General features: G+C 38.7%; 1 protein-coding gene across 3 annotated transcripts in view; it reads right to left on the reverse strand.

Annotated features, from left to right (window-relative positions):
* Nucleotides 1-20,412, reverse strand: part of ATG5 (autophagy related 5) — a 193,472-nt gene that overhangs the window by 95,090 nt on the left and 77,970 nt on the right. For all 3 annotated transcript variants that reach the window (XM_075864207.1, XM_075864209.1, XM_075864208.1), the window contains exon 6: nucleotides 15,087-15,181. In XM_075864207.1, coding sequence (XP_075720322.1) covers nucleotides 15,087-15,181 — 95 coding nt within the window. The remainder of the gene's footprint in view (nucleotides 1-15,086; nucleotides 15,182-20,412) is intronic.

Raw genomic sequence — 20,412 nt, forward strand, 5'->3', positions numbered from 1 at the left:
ATCTGCGGCCCGATATTGGTCCACGGCCTGGTGGTTGTGGATCACTGCCCTAATATACATTTATAATTGGAATCGCTCCCTTTACATACTGGATTGTTCCAATAATAAGCTTACACGACAAAGGAGAATGCAAATATTCTGCCAGTCTATCCATATTCTTTGCATGGAGAAGCAGACTGTGAAACTTTCTTACAATGGAAATGATTTAAGGGTTATTCCCAAGTTCACTAAAAAAAACGTAAAAACAAATAATTTTCCTTTATCATTTTTTTTGTAAGTAAAGTATTTTTTATTTCATCACTTTCAATATCAAATGTTCTTCTGTTTTTTAATAAATATCTCTTTATATCACTCTTGACCAGCAAGCGGTGCTGTATCCGCACGCTCCCAAGTCTGCTATGATACACCATTTATAGCAGCATCGCTGTCTTTTCGAACACACCCACTGATCGCTTCAATGATGGCAAGTATGACTCTGTGCATAGCTGAAGACTTCTAGAAGCACTAATGTGAAGAGCAGGGGGAGGATGAATTGCTGTGAAGTGCGCAAGCTTAGGTTATGCGCGCTCGCGCTACAGAAGAGTAAGGAGAAAAAGGAGAAGCGCGCAGGCACAACAGAATGAAGGAACCGCCGGTGGTGGTCGTTTCCATAGAAACGACCAGCACAACTAAATACATCAGATGCGATTCAGAGGAGGGCATATCTTACAAACGCTGCACTACAGAAAACAGAAGATATTTCGAAAGAGGTTTATTTTTACATTTCTAGGACTTGGAACATTGAACTTTATGTTGGGAATAACCCTTTAATTCTTTACACTATAGGTAATGTAAAAAATGTCTGCATCATGTTCTCACATATAAATGGATGTCATAAAAGTCATCAATCCAGATATCTAATTCAGGAAGGATCTTGTACTTCTGATACCACAAGGAGACCATGAATTTTCATTTTTCCTTTCTCTGGGTCAACTTGATGTACTGTCTTGCTTCTTCACAACTGCATTATTGGAACTTCAGTACAATGCTGCAGTGAGTTCTAAACTAGGTAGCCAGCTTTATAGCCCAAGAGCATGTTTTCTGGAAATTATGTGCAGGAAATGTGTGTGAAAAAGCGCCATCACAAAGTCCAACTTTAGTGGGTCTGTATCACTTAGGGAACACTGATCCCAGTTTTTTGTTTTTGACTAGCAAAGTAGCAGGAGCATAAATATCCACTTGACTCTTTAACCACCTAAACAGGAGCCCCCCATGTTTCCTCTATGTCGCTAGCTGACAGAGGGAGAGCTATAGCATATCTTAAGTGTAAGAACCACATCCATTTCCAATATCTCAGTTTACTGGAACCCTGAGTGTGAGAAACTCTCAAGGATTTGGGGGTTTAAGTGTACCTCTAGAGTTACTTCTGGCTGCTTCGCCGGACAAAAAGAGAATCATCTGGCAGGTTAGGATTGTCGAGGCATCTGTATCCCTGAAGCCTCTCCTGCAAAACTCCTATGCAGAAGAAACTTCTGGTGTCATATCAGCCAGATGCAAATCTGGTGGTATCCTTATACATTTGAGTTTTCAGGTTTTTATTAGGCTAAAGGCCCTTTTACACCAGCCAATTATCGGGCAAACGAGCGCTCACAGAACGCTCAATCCCAATAATTGCCCTGTGTAAAAAGGGCAACGATCAGCCGATTAACAAGCAAACGCTCGATCATCTGCTGGTCAAGTCGTTTTAAATGCATAAAATAATATCGTTGTCAGCAGCACATCTCCCTGAGATGCGCTGCCGACATGATAGAAATATATGGGGACAATTGATCGGAATAACAAGTGCTCATCCCCATAGATAGCCTCTTGTGAAAGGAGAAAACGAGTGCCGATCAACAAGCAGTCTCGTTGATCAGTGCTCGTTTACACGGCCCATGTCGGGCCGTGTAATGCCACCTTTAGGCTTAGAATTTTAAGTTCACTTTCAGTGAATATAGATATTTAATGTATATTAAGGACTTTTACAAACAATTCCTTAATACATGCTTAAGAAAATTCTCCAATTGGTATATATTCAGAAATTATTAAATAGGTGTAGGTTTACCGAAGGATAAGGCCTCATGCACATGGCTGTGCCCGTAAACACGGCCCGCATTTTCGGCCTATGCTCCCATACAAAGTATGGGAGCACGGCCCCTAAAATGCAAAAGATAGGACATGTCCTATCAATTGCAGTACACTTCTACATCCCAGACACCTTCCCGTAAATAAACGGGAAGGTGTCTGTGGACAATAGATGTGAATGTGGTCCGCAATTACGGACGATTTTTACAGTCGTGTGCATGGGGTCTAAGGCCGTGTTCACACAGTTTTTTGCAGGCTGAAAAATCTGCCACAAAATTCCTTCAGGAATTTTGTGGCAGATTTTGACCTGCCGGCAGAACATTTGGCATTGTTTTCGCTGCGTTTCAGTCGCGGCCATTGAGCGCCGTGGGAAAAAAACAGCGAAAGATGCTTTCTCTGCCTCCCATTGACGTCAATAGGAGGTCAGAGACGGAAACGCCCAAAGAAAGGGCATGTCGCTCCCTTTTCCAGAGAGTGGTTTTTGCCACTTGCGGGAAAAAAACGCCTCTGCCTCCCATTGAAATCAATGGGAGGCGATTTCGGGCATTATTTGGTGCAGTGTCAGACGCGGTTTCCGCACCATAAACAGCGCGAAAATACTCTGTGTGAACTAGCCCTAAATCATTAAGATTTTGAGGAAATCCACTTTGCGTAAATAGCTAACACGGGGAGGGGGAGGTCGGGGCAATATATTAAAAGCTTTACACCAGTTTTCTGGAGTTAAAAAGGTCTCCCATTTTGGCACACATCGTACCTACACGAAAATCTCCGACCTTTTACTTTTCTTGCCATTTTCCAAAAGTAGTGAGAAAAGGGGGTGGGTTTAGTAGGGGCGGGACTTCTGACAGAACAACAGATTTACCATGATTTACACTAAAAACTGGCGCAAGTAGTTATGGTCCAATTCTACACTTGCTTATAGCAGGCGTAGATTTGCATTTTTCGCATGTACATGCCAAAGATGTGCCAAATTTATTAAGAGTTGTGCACCTCTTAAAAAAACTTGGCGCATTTCCCACCAACGTTCGTTTAATACTGGCGTTTGAAAACGCCAGTTTTAATATGTAGGCCCCCCAGAGCTTTTAGAATGTCTGGAATCGAAAAATGTAAATGACAAAAAAGTACAACACGCCAGTACAATCTGAAGTGAAAGTTTACTGCACAACCAGCGATGACTAATGTACAGCAGTGGTTCTGGCTTATACCTCACTGCTTATAAAATTAGACGATCGTTGTGTGTCAGGCAGAAAAAAAAATTATTATAGACCGGCACACAATGACCAAGCAAGTTTTCAGAATGTTGAACTGAAAACAAAATTCCCAGATTGCTTAAGATTTTTTTTTCTTATGTTAAAGTCACAGTGGTAATCGCTGTAAGGTACAACGCTTTTTGATGTTTTGAGGAACCTGCGCTATAACACATATGCAAATACTCTCACAAGAGAAGACAGGATTCAGACCAAGACACAACTCAGACTTTTATGGCTCACCTCATACGTGACCTACATTCCTTTATAGTTGTAGCAGGGGGAAGGGGGGTGAATACAAAGAAAATATAAAACCTCCACTACAACGCAACAATTTTAAATGAAAGTATATTTCTGTGGAAGCTATAAACCTTTCTTATAGAAAAAAAAATGGTCTTTGATGTGTTTTGTTCTCACCGGTATTTTATATTTAGATAAAAAAACTATACTATATTAACCACTTCAAAAACAGATGTGTGTGCGCCCCTTTCATAACCAGAACAACGTAGACCATTACAGTACTTTATTTTAAAAAAATTTAATTTTTTTTTTCTTTAACATATTTCCCAAATTAAAACTAACAAGTTATGTTCCTGTACTTTCGTTAGTGTGGTAAATTCACACTGCGGAAATTCCAACCAGATTGTGTGTGTGGAAATTTAGCAGTGTATTACAGTAGCATAAAAAAAATGGATGACATCTCTTCAAATCTCAGCCACAAAGAAAAAAAAAAAAAATGCAGAAAAGCCACCAGGAAAGTGTTTTGCAGCTTCCAAATTTGCCAGATTATGCTGCATGTTTGGGCGATAGACTTGAATAGGGAGAATAAATTCTGCATTAAAATACGTAAGTTTAATTTTTTTGCGGGTTTGTACAACATTTACGCAGCAGGGGTGCACAAAGTTTGCTACAATAAATGCTTCACACTAAATCGGCAGATAAAACCACTTTGGAAAATCTGCAATGATTTCTGCAGCAACTTTGCGTTTCCACAGCAATATGTGAAGCAAGATGTACTATATACTGGCGATTTTTGTGACTGATTTACCTGCGGTTCTTTGAGATTCCGCTGCAGATTTTCTGCTGTGGAAATTCTGCAGCATATCCTGCCCGTGGGAACCCATCAAGTTGGCATCCACATGCTGCGGAATTACTGCGTTTTTTCCGGCCGGAATTTCGGATGGAAACGCAGCGGATTAGAGTAGCAGCATAGTGGATGAGATTTAACAAATCTCATCCACATGTTGCGGAAAATTTCCTAGCCAAAATCGACCATTGGTGCGTATTTTTCGGACCGCAGCATGTCAATTCCAGCTGCAGAAAGCGTCCAGAATTGCTGCGTTTTTCAGAGGAGATGTCTCCATCTCTTAACATTGGGGCAAATGCAGTAATTTACGCACCATTTTCTGCCGTAAAAAGCACAGGAAATGGTGCGTCTTTGACTTTCAACGGAATTGCTGCAATTCAGTTGTGTGTGGACAAGCCCTTAAGGATTATAGACATCATAGAGGGGGCACCAAGCATGCACAGCCACAAATAAGCAGCTCTACTCGGGACCTTGATATAGTACTTTCTCCAGCAAAAACTAGTGTTTGCCTGAGGTTTTGGGAACCAGATGATAGCAATAATAAGACCCCTTTAACTGGACCGAGAGGGGTTACTAGGAACTGAAAAAAAATCCCAATATACTGCAATAAATAAGTATTGCAATGTATTTGTACCAGAAATCAAACGATCACTTATTCAAGTTCCATAGGGGGACAAACTTTTTTTAATTTTTTTAAATAGTTAGTTTTTTGTAATAATGTAACAAAAAAAAGAAATAAACATACTTAAAAGGTATTACCATATCCATAGAGTCCAAACTATTAAAATATAAATGTTATTTAACCTTCAGAGTAAACTCGGTAAATAAATCAAACGCGCCAGAATTGCTGCTTTGGTTTTTCCCCTTAGCGCCCCAAAAATGTAATCAAAAAAGTAATCAAAAAGTTGTTTGTACCCCAAAATAGTACCAATAAAAACTACAGCACGCTCCACAATAAAACAAGCCCATATACCATTCCATTGATGGAAAAAAAAAAAAAATTGGCTCTCCAAATATGGCGACAAAACTTTTTTTTTTTTTTAATTAATCGCTTTCTTTGTAAAAGTTGTCCTAAAAAAAATAAATCTATGAAGTTGGTATCAACACGATCGTATTGACCCGCAGAATAAAGTGAACATGTCGTTTTTAACCGCATGGTGAACAACATAAAAATGAAACCATAAAAACAATAGAGAAATCGCTATATTTTCTATTCAACCCCACAAAGATTTTTTTTCAGTACATTATATGGTATTATAAATTGTGCCGTTAAAAACGACAACTCGTCCATCAAAAACAAGTCCTTATATGGCTATGTCGACTGAAAAATAAAATCTATCTTTTATTAAATCAATGAGTTGTGTTTTTAAGCAATTTTCTAATAGAATTTTATTAGAAATTTTTTTTTTTTTTACGATACAGCTTCTCTGTATCATCCTGTATACATAGAAGCTGTAACGTACTTTCTCAGCGGATTTAGTCAGTTCAACTAAACGGACGGCGCGGTGAGAGCGGGTCCTTCATGTCTCTCACACACCGGATCTAGCTAATATCAATCACATCTGAATTCTTCATTCAGTTATAGAGAAATGTTCCATAAGTCAACAGCTAGGTTCCTACTATTCTAACCCCATCTCTATTTTGGGCTTTTTCAAAATAATGATTGTGCAAAAAAGTTATTATATATAATGATGGTATGGTTTACATTCCACTACCAGTCCTCCGTAATATAATAATCAGAGAAAATAAATGATAGAAGATCCGGATCTATCTTTTTTCACAAAAAGTACTTGCAACGTCTATCACCAATGGTTCCCACAACATAATAAATAGGTCGGCAGAGTAACATGAAGATATACTTGCTATTGTACTGCATTCACACAAGCATACCTACATTTCACGTAACAGTGTTGTAATGGAGATTTTACATTCTGCTGCATTTGCCCTTATTATGTCAATAAAACAATGTAGGTCAAGAATGAGAGGAGCCATAAAAGTTCTCTAGTTTGCTCTAAGCGGCTTGTCCTCTATGCTATCTTCCGTTACTCATGACTGCTGTGCTTTTCAAAAATTTGCATATAAATTCTGAAGGTATGATGGGTGAAAGGTCACATATTAGAGAAACACACAGAACAGCCAACCTCTTTTACCAGCAGAAAAAAAGGATTCATTGAATGGCCAAACCAGCGTTCATCACCTGTATCCTTAGGCCTCATGAACGGCCGCTAATGACTGTTCCGTGAATGACGGCCCGCACACGGATGGCTTCCGTGTGCAGTCCGTTGTTTCATGGACCAAATCAATGCAAAGACTGAGACTATTCCGTCAAAAACGGGCAGGAGTAGGACTTGCACTACTTTTGACGGAACGGCTGGACGGTTCCGTTAAAACAACGGAAGTCTGAATGGCCCCGTTGAAATGAAGATGTCAGGGTGCTATCAGTTAAAACGGATAGCACCCGGACGAACAAAACTGAAGTGGGCATGAGGCCTAAGGCTTGGTTCAAAGGTATATTTTTTTGCCTATAATATTAATATCTAAGGAACTGAAACTGATGCTAAAGTGAATACGTTTTTTACATAATTTCTGTCATGTGTTTTTTTTTTTTTTTATTATTATTTTGATTAATGGGCGAACACTGATGCAAACTAATGCAATTTTTTTGTTGCAGTCCATTATTAGTCCTAGTATCAAAGGGCTTGTCCCAAAATGGACAATTATTACCTAGCCACAGAATAGATGAGCATTGTCTGATCGCTGAGGGACCCGCCAATCGCAAGAATGGGTATCCTGAAACCCTTGATCCTCTTCACTGCACCCCCCCCCCCCGCAGTGAGGAGGACTTTGCATAAAGCGGCGGTCGAGCATGCGAGCTTCCTCTCTAGTCAAAGTATATGGAAATAACAGAAACAGCCGAGTACAGCGCTCAGCTGTTTCAGTCAGTCCCATAGACATTGAATGGAGTGCAAAAGCACATGCTGGACTGTTACTCCATTCAAGATCCTCCTCAGTGTAGGGGTTGCAGTGAAAAGGTTCGGGATACCCGTTTTTCACGATCAGTGTGAATCCCAGTGGTCAGACCCAACCTGTGGATAGGTGATAATTTTCCATTCTGGGACAACCCCTAATATGTTCTATCTCCCCTCCCCAAGACCCACTTTGATCCAGAAATTCTGTAGCTTAGAGCCTAGGTGAATGTCGAGCTGTGACTTCTGTGTAAAGCAGAGAAAGAAACACAAGAAAAAAAAAAATGGCAATCCTGCTTTCAGAAGTTATAGGAGACAAACTTAGTTCTAGGCATACAGCTCCTAACAGCAACAACTTTAAAAATACTCCTTCAGTTCAGGACTGAAATGTAATGGAGCCTGATAAGAAGTTACTCAATATTTACATCTGTTTTTTGTTTTTTTACTGTGGAATATGAAATATTAGCTACCCAAGTGATAAAATAGACACTTTTTCTTTTTGAGCTGTGTCATGGAAGTGAACACCTAAAAATAAGAAAAAAAATATATTCTGCGGCACACTATTGTTACTTAAAGAGGACCGGTCAGCTCTCCTGCATTCCCCGCAAAATAACAATTCTGTTTCATCTTTTCAGAACTCTGCATTGTGCTGTTCCTCTGTTATTCCTCCTGGTAATGTGTGCATAAAATGGCATCTGAGTGTTGGCAATCCTTTTGTCAAAGGAGCGTGTCCCTAAACACTCTGGCCCTGTCCAATCAGTGCTGACAGTGTCAGACTATAGGGACACACCCTATTGATAAGGTGAACATAGATGCAGTGTTTTCAATTTATTCAGATATGTCCAGGAGGAACAACAGAGGAATGACAATGCAGAGTTCTAGGAAAAGATGCCGCAGCATTGTTATTTCATGAGTAATAAAAAATATTTACTAAAACAGACATGTCAGGAAAACGGACAAGTCCTCCTAACTGCTGGGGTTGGACATGTAAGACTCAATACCCACAGTATACTTTTAGAAGGTACTGAAAGTCACAAATTGAAATAAAAGGGGGTCATAGGAAGAGGGTGACTAAGCAATACTTTTGGACTTTGCTGCTTTTAAAAAAAAATAAATACAAACATGTGGCAAGCTGTGCGCTGTTAATCAACTCCTGTACTTTGGAATTAACAGACATTTGGAGACATTTCCTATATGTTTGCCATATTCCTAGACCATGATGTCATATCCCATTTTCTCATTGTTCTGTTCCGCTACTATCTGTATACACTTTATTTTCAGACGTCTGATTAGATATTAGGTGCTTTCCAATATAACTCACAGCTGCTTGACTAACTTCTCAGAATCAAACACTTATAGTAAGCAAAACATTTAGGCACTTCAATGTCTTTTACATCGGGTAAGGCTTCTCTTTCAACTGCAGGATCGGTGTGATGCACTAAACTATTGGAAGGATTTAATGTCCTATAACAATGTCTTTCACATATTATCTTTAGAAGTTGTAAAGTATTTTCTGCATCTGTTCCATCACTTTTACTTCTCCGTTTGAACCATAAAAATTTTAGCCCACGGTGCTGGATATATCCAAGCTGCAAACATGTGACTGTGTGCATAGTTCTACATTTAGTTTTAATCATAACAGAAGCTTTCCTTCTATCTGCTGAGATCCGTTCTCATTTTTGGGAAATGAACGATGATACATACTACCTGTGTTCTAATGAACGTAAAGGACATCTGAACAAAAAGATACGTATAAAAAAAGCAATTAATGGATTTTAAATTCAGGACTTCTGGTAAACACATGGAATTCAGAATAACTCTAAGCATCATATATTAGAACAGCACAAATTATTTATTTAATTAAAGAAGCACTCCGGCAATTTTATTTATTTTTTGCATACATGTGTGACATGGGATCTCAGTCTTACAACCAAAATAGACCATGCCTAGAGTCCTGCTGAATAGATTATTTCTGCACTCAGGGACCAGGAATGCAGTGATATAATAGGTGAGTCCATACAATGATTAGCGAAAGTTATAAAACTTCCCTGACACACTAACTGTTATACTATCTGTGAGTTCAGTGTGCAGAATTTCAAGTGTATTTCTAGGAGATGCTGCTCCTCACTGTCTCCTGTGTAAAAACTGACAGAGAAATCTATCACTAGCAGGAGACAGAGGGGACGGGTTAAAGCTGTATCACATAGGAATACACAGATTCTGCAGTTAGGGGTCAGAAGTTCTATGTCACTTATCTATCACTTGCTGCACTTAGATATGACTCAGGGAAGAGCAAATGCAGGGTTTTGTCATTACAAGTTCAGGCTTTACCTGTGGCTTATTAGAGAACAGCTTTGGAGATATGCAGTGATCCACATGTCTAGCCAAACATGGATTTAGCGGTTTTGAGTGGGATTAGAGGCTAAAGTGAATGCGTCAGCAAAAAATTACCTTTGGTTTAAATCAAGTTTTTATGTAAAACATTTACGAATTTTGGGTGATTTTTTAAAGTTTTCATTGTCATTATCTAGATTTAAAAAATCTTGCAGTTTTCACTCTGGCCACTGAGCCTCACAATAGTCTGACACTTGTTCTTTAGTGATCACTACTCAGCAGTAATCTCATTATCATCACATGCAGGATTACAATGAAAGATACCACCTCTATATAGGGAACACAATATCCACCATTGACAATAGGTGATGGACACAGCTCCCCTCCTAACCCTTCCTGCACAAGTCACAGAGCATGACTAGAAAACTCTCCCATAAAAGTCAATGGGTCCCCTCCTGTTCACAGGTTCCTCTAGTCCGTGGGGCTGCTGTAAAGCATATTTAAAAATGTTGTTAACAGAAGCTCAGGCGAGATGGCTGCCGCCATTATCATGTACAGAAAGTAGAATAAAAAAAGATCTACAAATCAGAAAAAAAAAATAATAATAATTGAAGAAAAAAATATTCACGATCTGGTTTTAATTATGAAAAAAGACACTTAGCAGGCTCCTAAAAAAACAACTCCCTTGTGGCAGATGCATATAAGAGAGAAGAAAAATTCTGCCATCCTGGGCACCCACCAACAAGTGCCAAGTAATAAATATTGCCCTGATAGACATAGTTCATGCTGTAGGGTATTGTAAAACAACACACACACACACACACACACACACACACACACACACACACACACACACACACACAATAACAGAACTTAAGCGTATTCAACAGTTGTACATCACACTGCAATACCTTTCCCATTTAGTTGTCCATATCATAAACCGCAAAAAACAAGTCGTCAGGAAAGAATACTTCACTTCCACAGTTGTCTTTGGTTTATTAGAATACATCATTTTCATATATCATACTCTTTCACAATCCTTTGAAACAATAAACCTCCAGAGCCAACTACGGCAGTTATTGGCTGTAGTTATTTTCATCTGGTACCAACAATTCTATCATCGAGGACAAGTAGTGGCAGTTATACCCTTCAACAAACATCATCCCATTATTCATCTTCAGTTTGCCTTTTATTGAACCTCACATTTTGGAGCTCATGCAGAACTTGTAAAGACGTCGCCCATAATAATTTAGTTCAGTGCAAGTTACAAAGTGAAAGCTGAACTCTTGCCACGGGAAACTGCTCTCCATTCGTCCTGCACACGAGGCCTATAATCTTTTGGACTTTACATAATAAGATGCATTTATTATTAACAAAGGAGTTTCCTTGCATGAATACGAATTCTACTAAATAAACGCAGGTCACATTAAATAAAACAGGGCAAAAATGTAATAGACGATCAAACCTGAGAGGAAACAATATATATAGGGATATAGATCTGTAAAACTAGAGAAACAAAAACTTTTCTATAATCAAACAAATTTTCTGAAACTTAACAGAACCAGTAACATTAGAACTGAAAAAAAAATATATAAATATGACACCTGTACATGCAAATACCTTAAAATGGTAAAAGAATAATAAAAAAAAAAACACCACTACATGAAAAGTTAAAAAGAAAAGTTTTATTACTAAAAGCAATGGTGATATAGTCAAATGAGTCTTGTCTGGTAACCGATCGGTGTCTGATCTGTGTTTAGCTTCCACAACAGTCAAGACACAGATACTCCAATATATACAGTGCAGCTCTGCCCTCTTGAGGTAAAAATGGGCATCTTGCAAGCCTCTTTTAAACGGTGCTTACCATTACAGAAAGTGATAGCATATCCTAGCGATATGCCATCACTTTCTGATCGGTGAAGGTCAGATTGCTGGGTCCCCAACAGATCCTGAGGATTCATGAAGTTGTGTTGCAGTTCCCTGCAAAGGTCGGGAGTGCCACTATCTAGGTAAAAAAAAAGTGCCACTATCTAGGTAAAAAAAAAAAAAACTTTAAAGGGGCCACAGTGCTAACTAGAACTGCAGCCCCTTTATTATCAGGATCGATGGGGGTCCCAACAGTCAGCCCCTCATCCATGAGATAGTGATGGCATGTGCTAGCGATCAGTCATCATTTTCTGTGCTGGGAAGAACCCTTTAACTTAATGAAACTACACGGTCATGCCATGTGGCAGTTAAAAATACCCAATAACTTACAAATGTTCGCACTTTAAGGCCGTATTGACACAAGGTTTTTATTTGTGCATTTAAATCTACATCAGAAAACACACAAAAAAAAATGCCTGCCGTTTCCTAAATGCTTTTTCGATTTTGATTTTACTTACATTTTATAGAGGATGTATTTTTGTACATTCAGATTTTTATGCATTTTGTAAATGGTTATCTGGGATTGTAACCCCATCAGCTGTTGTAAGGGGATGCGGCACTTGTAGGAGCGCTGCAGCCTCCTCATTGTTAGCATCGGTTTCCTTTCTATTCATACTTATACATGCCGTTACTTTCGTAGCGACTGTACAAGGTATTGTCCCATTCACTTGATTTTATATAATCCTTTCTGTTAATGGGGTTTAAATAACACGTGAGAGGAAATTTCATTTTATGTGCCACAGGTTTATAGGTTACCTTTTTTTAACCGATCAAAATTTTTTGGAATAGGCAGGTAAAAAACGGTTTGCTTTGTGCATATACTCTGGCCGGTTATTACAGTCAAAAGCGAAAGTGCAAAGGAAATAGTTTATAGTACATAAGGTGTAAACATCTGTCTTCCAGTCCTAACAATATTAGAAGCCTGCTATTGCTTACTACTGGTATAAAAATTAGCTACGTATAAATGTGCTGGTAGAGCTAGATTGGCCAATCGTAGGCCATTAATTGATCATGTTCCTTGTCCAATAGAATGAACGAAGACAATCTTAAGAAATATTATCTGACATATCGTATTTTTCGTCCGGTAGATAGATGTAGTCAAAACATTATGACCAATTGGTCTCTGCTCGGAAGTTATATAAGAGCACCCACAGAGGTATTTCCTTCAGGCATCTAACATCTTAGATCAAGATCCTATACATTTCAAATGCTATGGACTAAATAGCTGCTATTATGATCACTGGGTGTTTATGATATTGGGTTCATTAAACATTTATGTCTATGTGAGTATTAATACATGGGGGAGTAACCACTATTTTCAAAATGATGATCCACCAAAAAAAAAAAATATTATATTTGATAATTTTTATAATAATGCAATTAAAATATAATGGTAAAGGCCCTCACTGCACGCATGCGCTGACTATGAATTACTTGGCTTGGATGGCAGCATATTAGAATTTTAAGTTAAGGGCAAATGCACATATGCTCTACATGTAGTACGTGATTTGACAGTAGTTAAGCTACGTCCGGGGGTTCCCAATAACATACAATGCATCTGGCACCAGTGTGTCCCGGATTTTGTTTGCAGAACCGAAGATGACCCAATACTTCAGAAAATAACAGGTACCGGTAATAATTTAAAGTAATTAATTCAGAAGACTAATTGGATGGTTTCGATTTCAACGAAGAGTTGAAATACGACATAACCCGCTTATGAAGAGAATCAAAACGCGTGTCGGCGTGCACACTGACTTAGGAGGTAGATCTACTATGCCATTAAGTATACAGGATGCTTTATATGTAGACAAAACTACTGTATGATTCTATTGCTCCTTATTATTTGCGGATATTTGCTATAGTTGGCTATTCATGACTTTATGTAGTGTTTCAACACCGCATGTGCACTTTTCTCTTGCTGTACTGTATAAAATGCATGCGTTGTCATTTTGCTGCTAACATTCCTACCCCAAGAATTTGATTAAATTCTTGCTCCCTTGTTTTTTTTTTATCATGATATGGTCCACACATTTTATAATTTATTACTTTTAAATGATGTAAATATTAACAAATTACATTTACATGATCATCTATAACCGTATTTTTTCTTAATGTTATAATATTTTAACATGAGGAACCTGCAAAACAGATCTCCATATCACAGCTACCAGAGACTTATGTAGATTGAATCTAGAACATATGCGGTAATTCCTCATGAATAATCACAAAGTGAAATAGCCAAATGTAAGGTTTTATTGCTAGGTTTCTCTTTAAATAACAGTGTACTCTATATGTGCTTTTAAGAACATGGTTAACACCTATATAGAACATGATGGTTTTTATTCATAAAGGAGAAAGACTCCACAACTCAAAGACTATTACTGTATGTTAAACATAGAAGTGCAAGTGGGCAATTGCGTATACATCAGGCAGCTTTTATGATAATAGCTGCAATTTCCGTTCCCAATTAATCATTAGTTTCGGTTTGAGTAGATATTTTTGCCATTAAGCAAGCACATCAACTCAATTTAAATACCTCATACCGAGTGTATTAGGTTGTCCAACAGTACTGGGTATGCATGAGAATGGACTACAATTGGGTGCTTTCCTCAGAGAAAAATATAGTCCATTGGATATGGATAAAGCAACTCCATTCACAATATATTAATGTTGCTTTTGTAGTTAGATTAAACTTGATTTTTCAATTTTGACCAGGAAAGATCCACCACTGCATAAACACCGACTTTACCCTGAATTAATGTTAGTCAACGTATAGTAATATGGATAAGAAAATAGTCTACGTATTCATAGATCTAACTTAAGGATATTATTTCTCCCGTTATTGGGTTATTCTGAGGCACAAGGTCCGTTTACTGGCATAAAGAGAATATCTCCTCTGATGGTTGTAGCTTAGTAAAGGTGCCCATACATATTAGATGCAAATTGTCCAAACCCACTGATTTCGGCAGGACATGTGTACTACGTGTACTCTCCCCCAATGGCAGATGTTAAGTGAAAGCCGGATCGGATAGGTTTCATTTTAAACAGGGCAGTACGGTGGCTCAGTGGTTAGCACTATTGCCTTGAAGCGCTGGGGGTCCTGGGTTCAAATCCAACCAAAGACAACAACTGCGTGGGTTTACTCTATTTTCCGCCCACACCCCAAAAACATACCAATACGGAATTTAGATTGTGAGCCCCAAACTCGACAGTAAGGACTATATATATATATATACACACGCACATATATACACATACATACAACATATCTAAAGACATATACTGCAACATAAATTAACGTCAAACAGAACTTCTCTACAGACCAGAGCTTACAGCCATCAAGATTTCAGTTATCACTACAGTCAACATTAAAGTACATCACATTATGCAAAAGGTCTGAAAGATAAAACAAAAAAAACTCACCTGGTATATTCGAAAGGGTATATAACGAAAGCCGGCTTCTTCTGGCAAATGTTCCATGAGTTTTCGATTTATCGCCCAAAACTGGTCAAACTTATCTAGGATATTACGTGGAAAACACAATATTAAGGTTACCGAATCCTCACTCAATTAGTAAAACTTTTTAAAGGAATGTAAACACTATAGTAGTACTGTAAGATCATGACCATAAGTCTCACAGGACGGTTACCTGTGGGCTAGGTGTCCTTGAATCTAAATGACCACCTCCCAAGTAACAAATAGAAACTCTGCACTTTTAGGCTGGATTCACACGACCATGTTAAGTCCGTAGTGGACGGAACGTATTTCGGCCGCTAATCCCGGACCGAACACACTGCAGGGAGCCGGGCTCCTAGCATCATAGTTATGTACGATGCTAGGAGTCCCTGCCTCGCTGCCGGACAACTGTCCCGTACTGTAATCAAGTTTTCAGTACGGGACAGTTGTCCGGCAGCGAGGCAGGGACTCCTAGCATCGTACATAACTATGATGCTAGGAGCCCGGCTCCCTGCAGTGTGTTCGGTCCGGGTCTTCCGGCCGAAAAACATTCCGTCCATTACGGACGTAACATGGTCGTGTGAATCCAGCCTTATATATACACAAAAAGGAGTGATATACTATTGCCAGTATTTAAAAAAGTAGAAAAAATGTATACATAAAAATCGAAATTTTATTAAATAACACTTATTAAAATTGTACATGGAGAATTCAAAATCGATAACTGTATATGGGCTACATGCAAAATAGTAGACCTACAACAAAACCTCAAAACAAGGTACAACGGAACCGGGGAAAAATCCAAAGCAAACTAGGAAACAACCTATAAGCGCACAAGCGCAAGGGATATACCATCCCAATAGAATATGAAAATAAATACTATGAATAATAAGAAAATATATAGCTTTATTAAAGAATAACAATACATGGTATGACAATAACAGATACTTTAAAAATATATATATGGCGGATCATATATCGAAAGGAGTAGCAGTATGGTAAGGATGACATAATACCATAAGGAACACAAGAAAAAAAAAACACCTCAAAGACACATCCCAATGCTAACATACCAAAGATACAGGTAAAATTGAGTTATCAGAAATAGAAACATCTATAATAACCATGTAGATATAATACCTACATAGAAAAAGTGCATATCGCCAATGAACTAGAAATAAATAGCATGCATATAGACAGGCATATATGATACATGCCAAATAGAGAAAATGAATGGTTTCAAATACCTGTAGACATGATGGAAGCTAGGGATGTGGTGAAGTGGCACAGATACGCCTCGACGCGTGTTTCGCCTGCAACGAAGCCGGTCGCAGGCGAAACGCGCGTCGAGGAGTCTCTGTGCCACTTCACCACATCCCTAGCTTCCATCATGTCTACAGGTATTTGCCTGTCTATATGCATGCTATTTATTTCTAGTTCATTGGCGATATGCACTTTTTCTATGTAGGTATTATATCTACATGGTTATTATAGATGTTTCTATTTCTGATAACTCAATTTTACCTGTATCTTTGGTATGTTAGCATTGGGATGTGTCTTTGAGGTGGGTTTTTTTCTTGTGTTCCTTATGGTATTATGTCATCCTTACCATACTGCTACTCCTTTCGATATATGATCCGCCATATATATCTTTTTAAAGTATCTGTTATTGTCATACCATGTATTGTTATTCATTAATAAAGCTATATATTTTCTTATTATTCATGGTATTTATTTTCATATTCTATTGGGATGGTATATCCCTTGCGCTTGTGCGCTTATAGGTTGTTTACATACAAAATAGTAACACAAAGTAGCAACAACGTATCATATGTTAAGAGCTATTACGCCATATCTAGAGTAGCTACAAATGTGAAATGTCAGACAAAAAAAAGTGGGTATGAGGTGCCTAAACATAAACACTATATCACAAGCAAAATGTTTGCCAAAAACGGCAAACATGCATTTAAAGTCAGTCTATAAAGGAGGGGATGAAGCGATACTATAAGTACTGCGTGCTAGTCAACAAGTCATGTTAAAGTAACATTGTATAAGCACGGTCATGTGGAGGGCATAACCCATCACACCTCAAATCAAAAAAGATGGTCTCCCAGAGGTAAGTATGTAGATAGATATAAGTCCAGTGTCTTACCCATATTGATCGTGTGTCCTGTATGCCCAGAAGATGCCCCGATGTGCGTTTCGCGTGGTTAGCTTTGTCAAGGGGAGCTAGTTCAGAGATTTTTGGCGCTGTTTTTTATGTGGAAACCGCGCCAAAAACTGTCCGAAATCGCCTCCTATTGATTTCAATGGGAGGCAGGGTCGTTTTTTTCCCCACGTTTCCGTCTCTGACCTCCCATTGACATCAATGGGAGGCAGAGAAAGTAGTTTTCTCAGCGTTTTATGCCCTCGGCGCTCAATGGCCGTGGCCGAAAAATGCAGCGAAAAAAAACGCTGCAAATAACACAGTAAAGAAAGTGCAAATAGGTAAAAATCTGCCTCAAAATTCCGGAATTGTGAACATACCCCAATACTGAAATAAAAATATTAGTAATCATAATAAATAATAATAGACAGGGTAATAACAAAGGCATTTCAGGTTTATAACCGAAAATATTTCAAAAATATTTTTTTTTATAGAAAAGGCATGTATTCCAGAACACATTCATTAAAATTCAGCACAACCAACCAGTGTTGTATATGACATATATATACCCCCCCCCCCCCCCGATAGGACATACAAGTCTGCTCATGGGGGTCCTCACCTATAGAAGGCTGTGGGCGGGGTGCGGTCCCAACGCTCCGTGGCCATGCATTTGCAAATTCTCTCTATTAAACGCTTTGGGAGGTACGGAAGACGAGTGAGTATGCTGGGCCATTTCCTTATCACCCATTTACTTTGATGGTCCATCCATGCATAGCAACTTTTCCACTGGGAATCTGATGTAATCCTTACATATGTGTTCTTAACATACAAGAACATTAACATAACAAAACTAAGATTGTTTTTCTTTTTTTTTTAACCCAACAATATGACTTATGAAAAAAAAAAAAGGAATAAATATCACATCTTGGTCTCCTTAACAAATACAGGGCATGAATAGAGTTTTCAAAGTAGAGGAAATTTAAAGCAGACAGGTTACCAGAAAGTATTACGTGAGAAACACATGAATTCACTCTTCGATACAGTGTCAACATTACGTAAATACATTTTGCATGTAAAAAAAAAACCTTAAGGCTTCATGCACACGACCGTAGCCATGTGCACCTCCATGATTTTCTGGTCGGTCAGCCGCGGAATGTCATCCGCGAGCCGCCCGCAGAGCGCGGGCTGTGCACATGGCCGCGTCCATTATTTTTTATGAGCCTGGACCGCAGAACACGGCCGTAATAAGACTTGTCCGTTCTTTCTGCGGTCCAGGCTCCTGGGCAATGCACGGACCGTGGAAACAACGGTCATGTGCATGGGCCCATAGAAATGAATGGGGCCGCAATTCTCCCGTGGATTTTCGGGGGAATTGCGGCCGCAAAAGCACGTTAGTGTGCATAGGGCCTTACACATCGGCTAAATTGGTTATTTTGATATGAAGGTACTAAGAAACAAAAACCCAAAACAATTGTACAGCTGAAAGGTGGCCATACACGCTCATTTGGCCACTGGCTATTCCTCACGACCTCCCCATACACACGCTGGCTTAGTTCGGTTGAGGGTACATGTCTTCTCAACGGGGAGAGGCACCTGTGGTGGTGGCGCATCTCCATTGAGAACAAAGTATTGGGCAAATTTAAGTTGGTTGATCCTTTATTTTTTCCCCCGACATCTACCGAACGATCATCAGGTGAACATGGTCAGCTGGTCCAGCCAAAACTGGCGTAGTCGGTCAAAGTTTAATATGTATAGCCACTTTTAACCTAGAAAACTATACTAGGTACACCTAGTAAATCAAGTGCTCCAGGGTTTGTGCAAGCCTGCTCATTACATGCGGCACATGTATGGCGAGGTGCATGTGCGGTGTCATAATGTAAAATGTTGGTAATACCATTTACAACCATCTACAATAATTATGAATCAGAATGGAGAAATCAGAGAAGACACCACTTTAAAAAAAAAAAAAAAAAAAAAAGAACTGGAAAGGTACTTTTTGGTTGTTTACTGAAACATGACCATGCTTTTTATAAGATCTAATAATTCCAATTGCGACATTCCACCTTCTTGAAATACAGTTACTTTAAGGCTATGTTCACACGCTTAACAAAAAAACAGCTGAAAATACAGAGCTGTTGTCATAGGAAAACAGCCTCTAATTTTTAGCCGTTTTTTAAGCAACTTGCATTTTTAGTGGCATTTTTTTACATATGTTTTTGGAGCGGTTATTCTATTGAGTCAACAAAATTTCAATGGGCAGATAGAGGTTTGGAGGCGTTCAGCCTCCGTATTTTTAGCAGTTTTTCAGGGCGTTTACGGCCCAAAAAAACAGCTAAAAATAGGCTGTGTGAACATACCCTATGCCACCATTATTCTGAATTACAAACTCCCAGAATTCACGCTAAATGTGTACATAGAGATTCTTTAGCCTGACAGAGGCCAAAGTTGTGCCTTTGGCCTCGATCGGGTTGGTAAACTACAGTATACTCTTTTTTGTGTTTAGACATACAATGGAATTCCGTAGCAAAAAAAAAAAAAAGTATATTACGCCAAATGTTTTTCAAAATGGGATCCTATGGGTGACTAATGCCACTGTATGGCATACGTTACAGGCACACATTTATATACGTCATTGGCTTTTCAATAGCTTGTCACGCTGTATACGTTAAACAGATACCATTATAGTCAATGGGCACCTTCACCCATCAAATATAAATGGCATCCATTTAACAGATACGTCCCCAACTGTCATGACCCCAGTTCATGACGTATCAGTTTATTAGATTGCATTATAGTCTATGGTGAGGGATCCCACGGTTAGGGCATCCTTTAGAGCAGGGGTCTCAAACTCGGCCGGGTAAGTGGGCCGCATATAGAAAAAATGGGAAGTTGACGGGCCGCATTACTTTCAAATTTGATACAATACAAAATTATTGTTAATCAATTAGTTATTTGATCTACTATAACACTATATATTACTAGAATAATAATACTACATTACTATAATAATATCGCTAGGTTTAAAATTTGAAATATTTCTCCAAGTGCTTATTTCAACAATCCAGCTTTCCAGTTTAAGTGTCGCTAAATGCAGTCCAGCGGCTCAGTTAGCACACATGTCAAGATTGGGCAGCCCCTTTTTAGATA

This window comes from Rhinoderma darwinii, chromosome 4 (genome assembly GCF_050947455.1).
Source record: "Rhinoderma darwinii isolate aRhiDar2 chromosome 4, aRhiDar2.hap1, whole genome shotgun sequence".
Classification (NCBI taxonomy): Eukaryota; Metazoa; Chordata; class Amphibia; order Anura; family Rhinodermatidae; genus Rhinoderma; species Rhinoderma darwinii.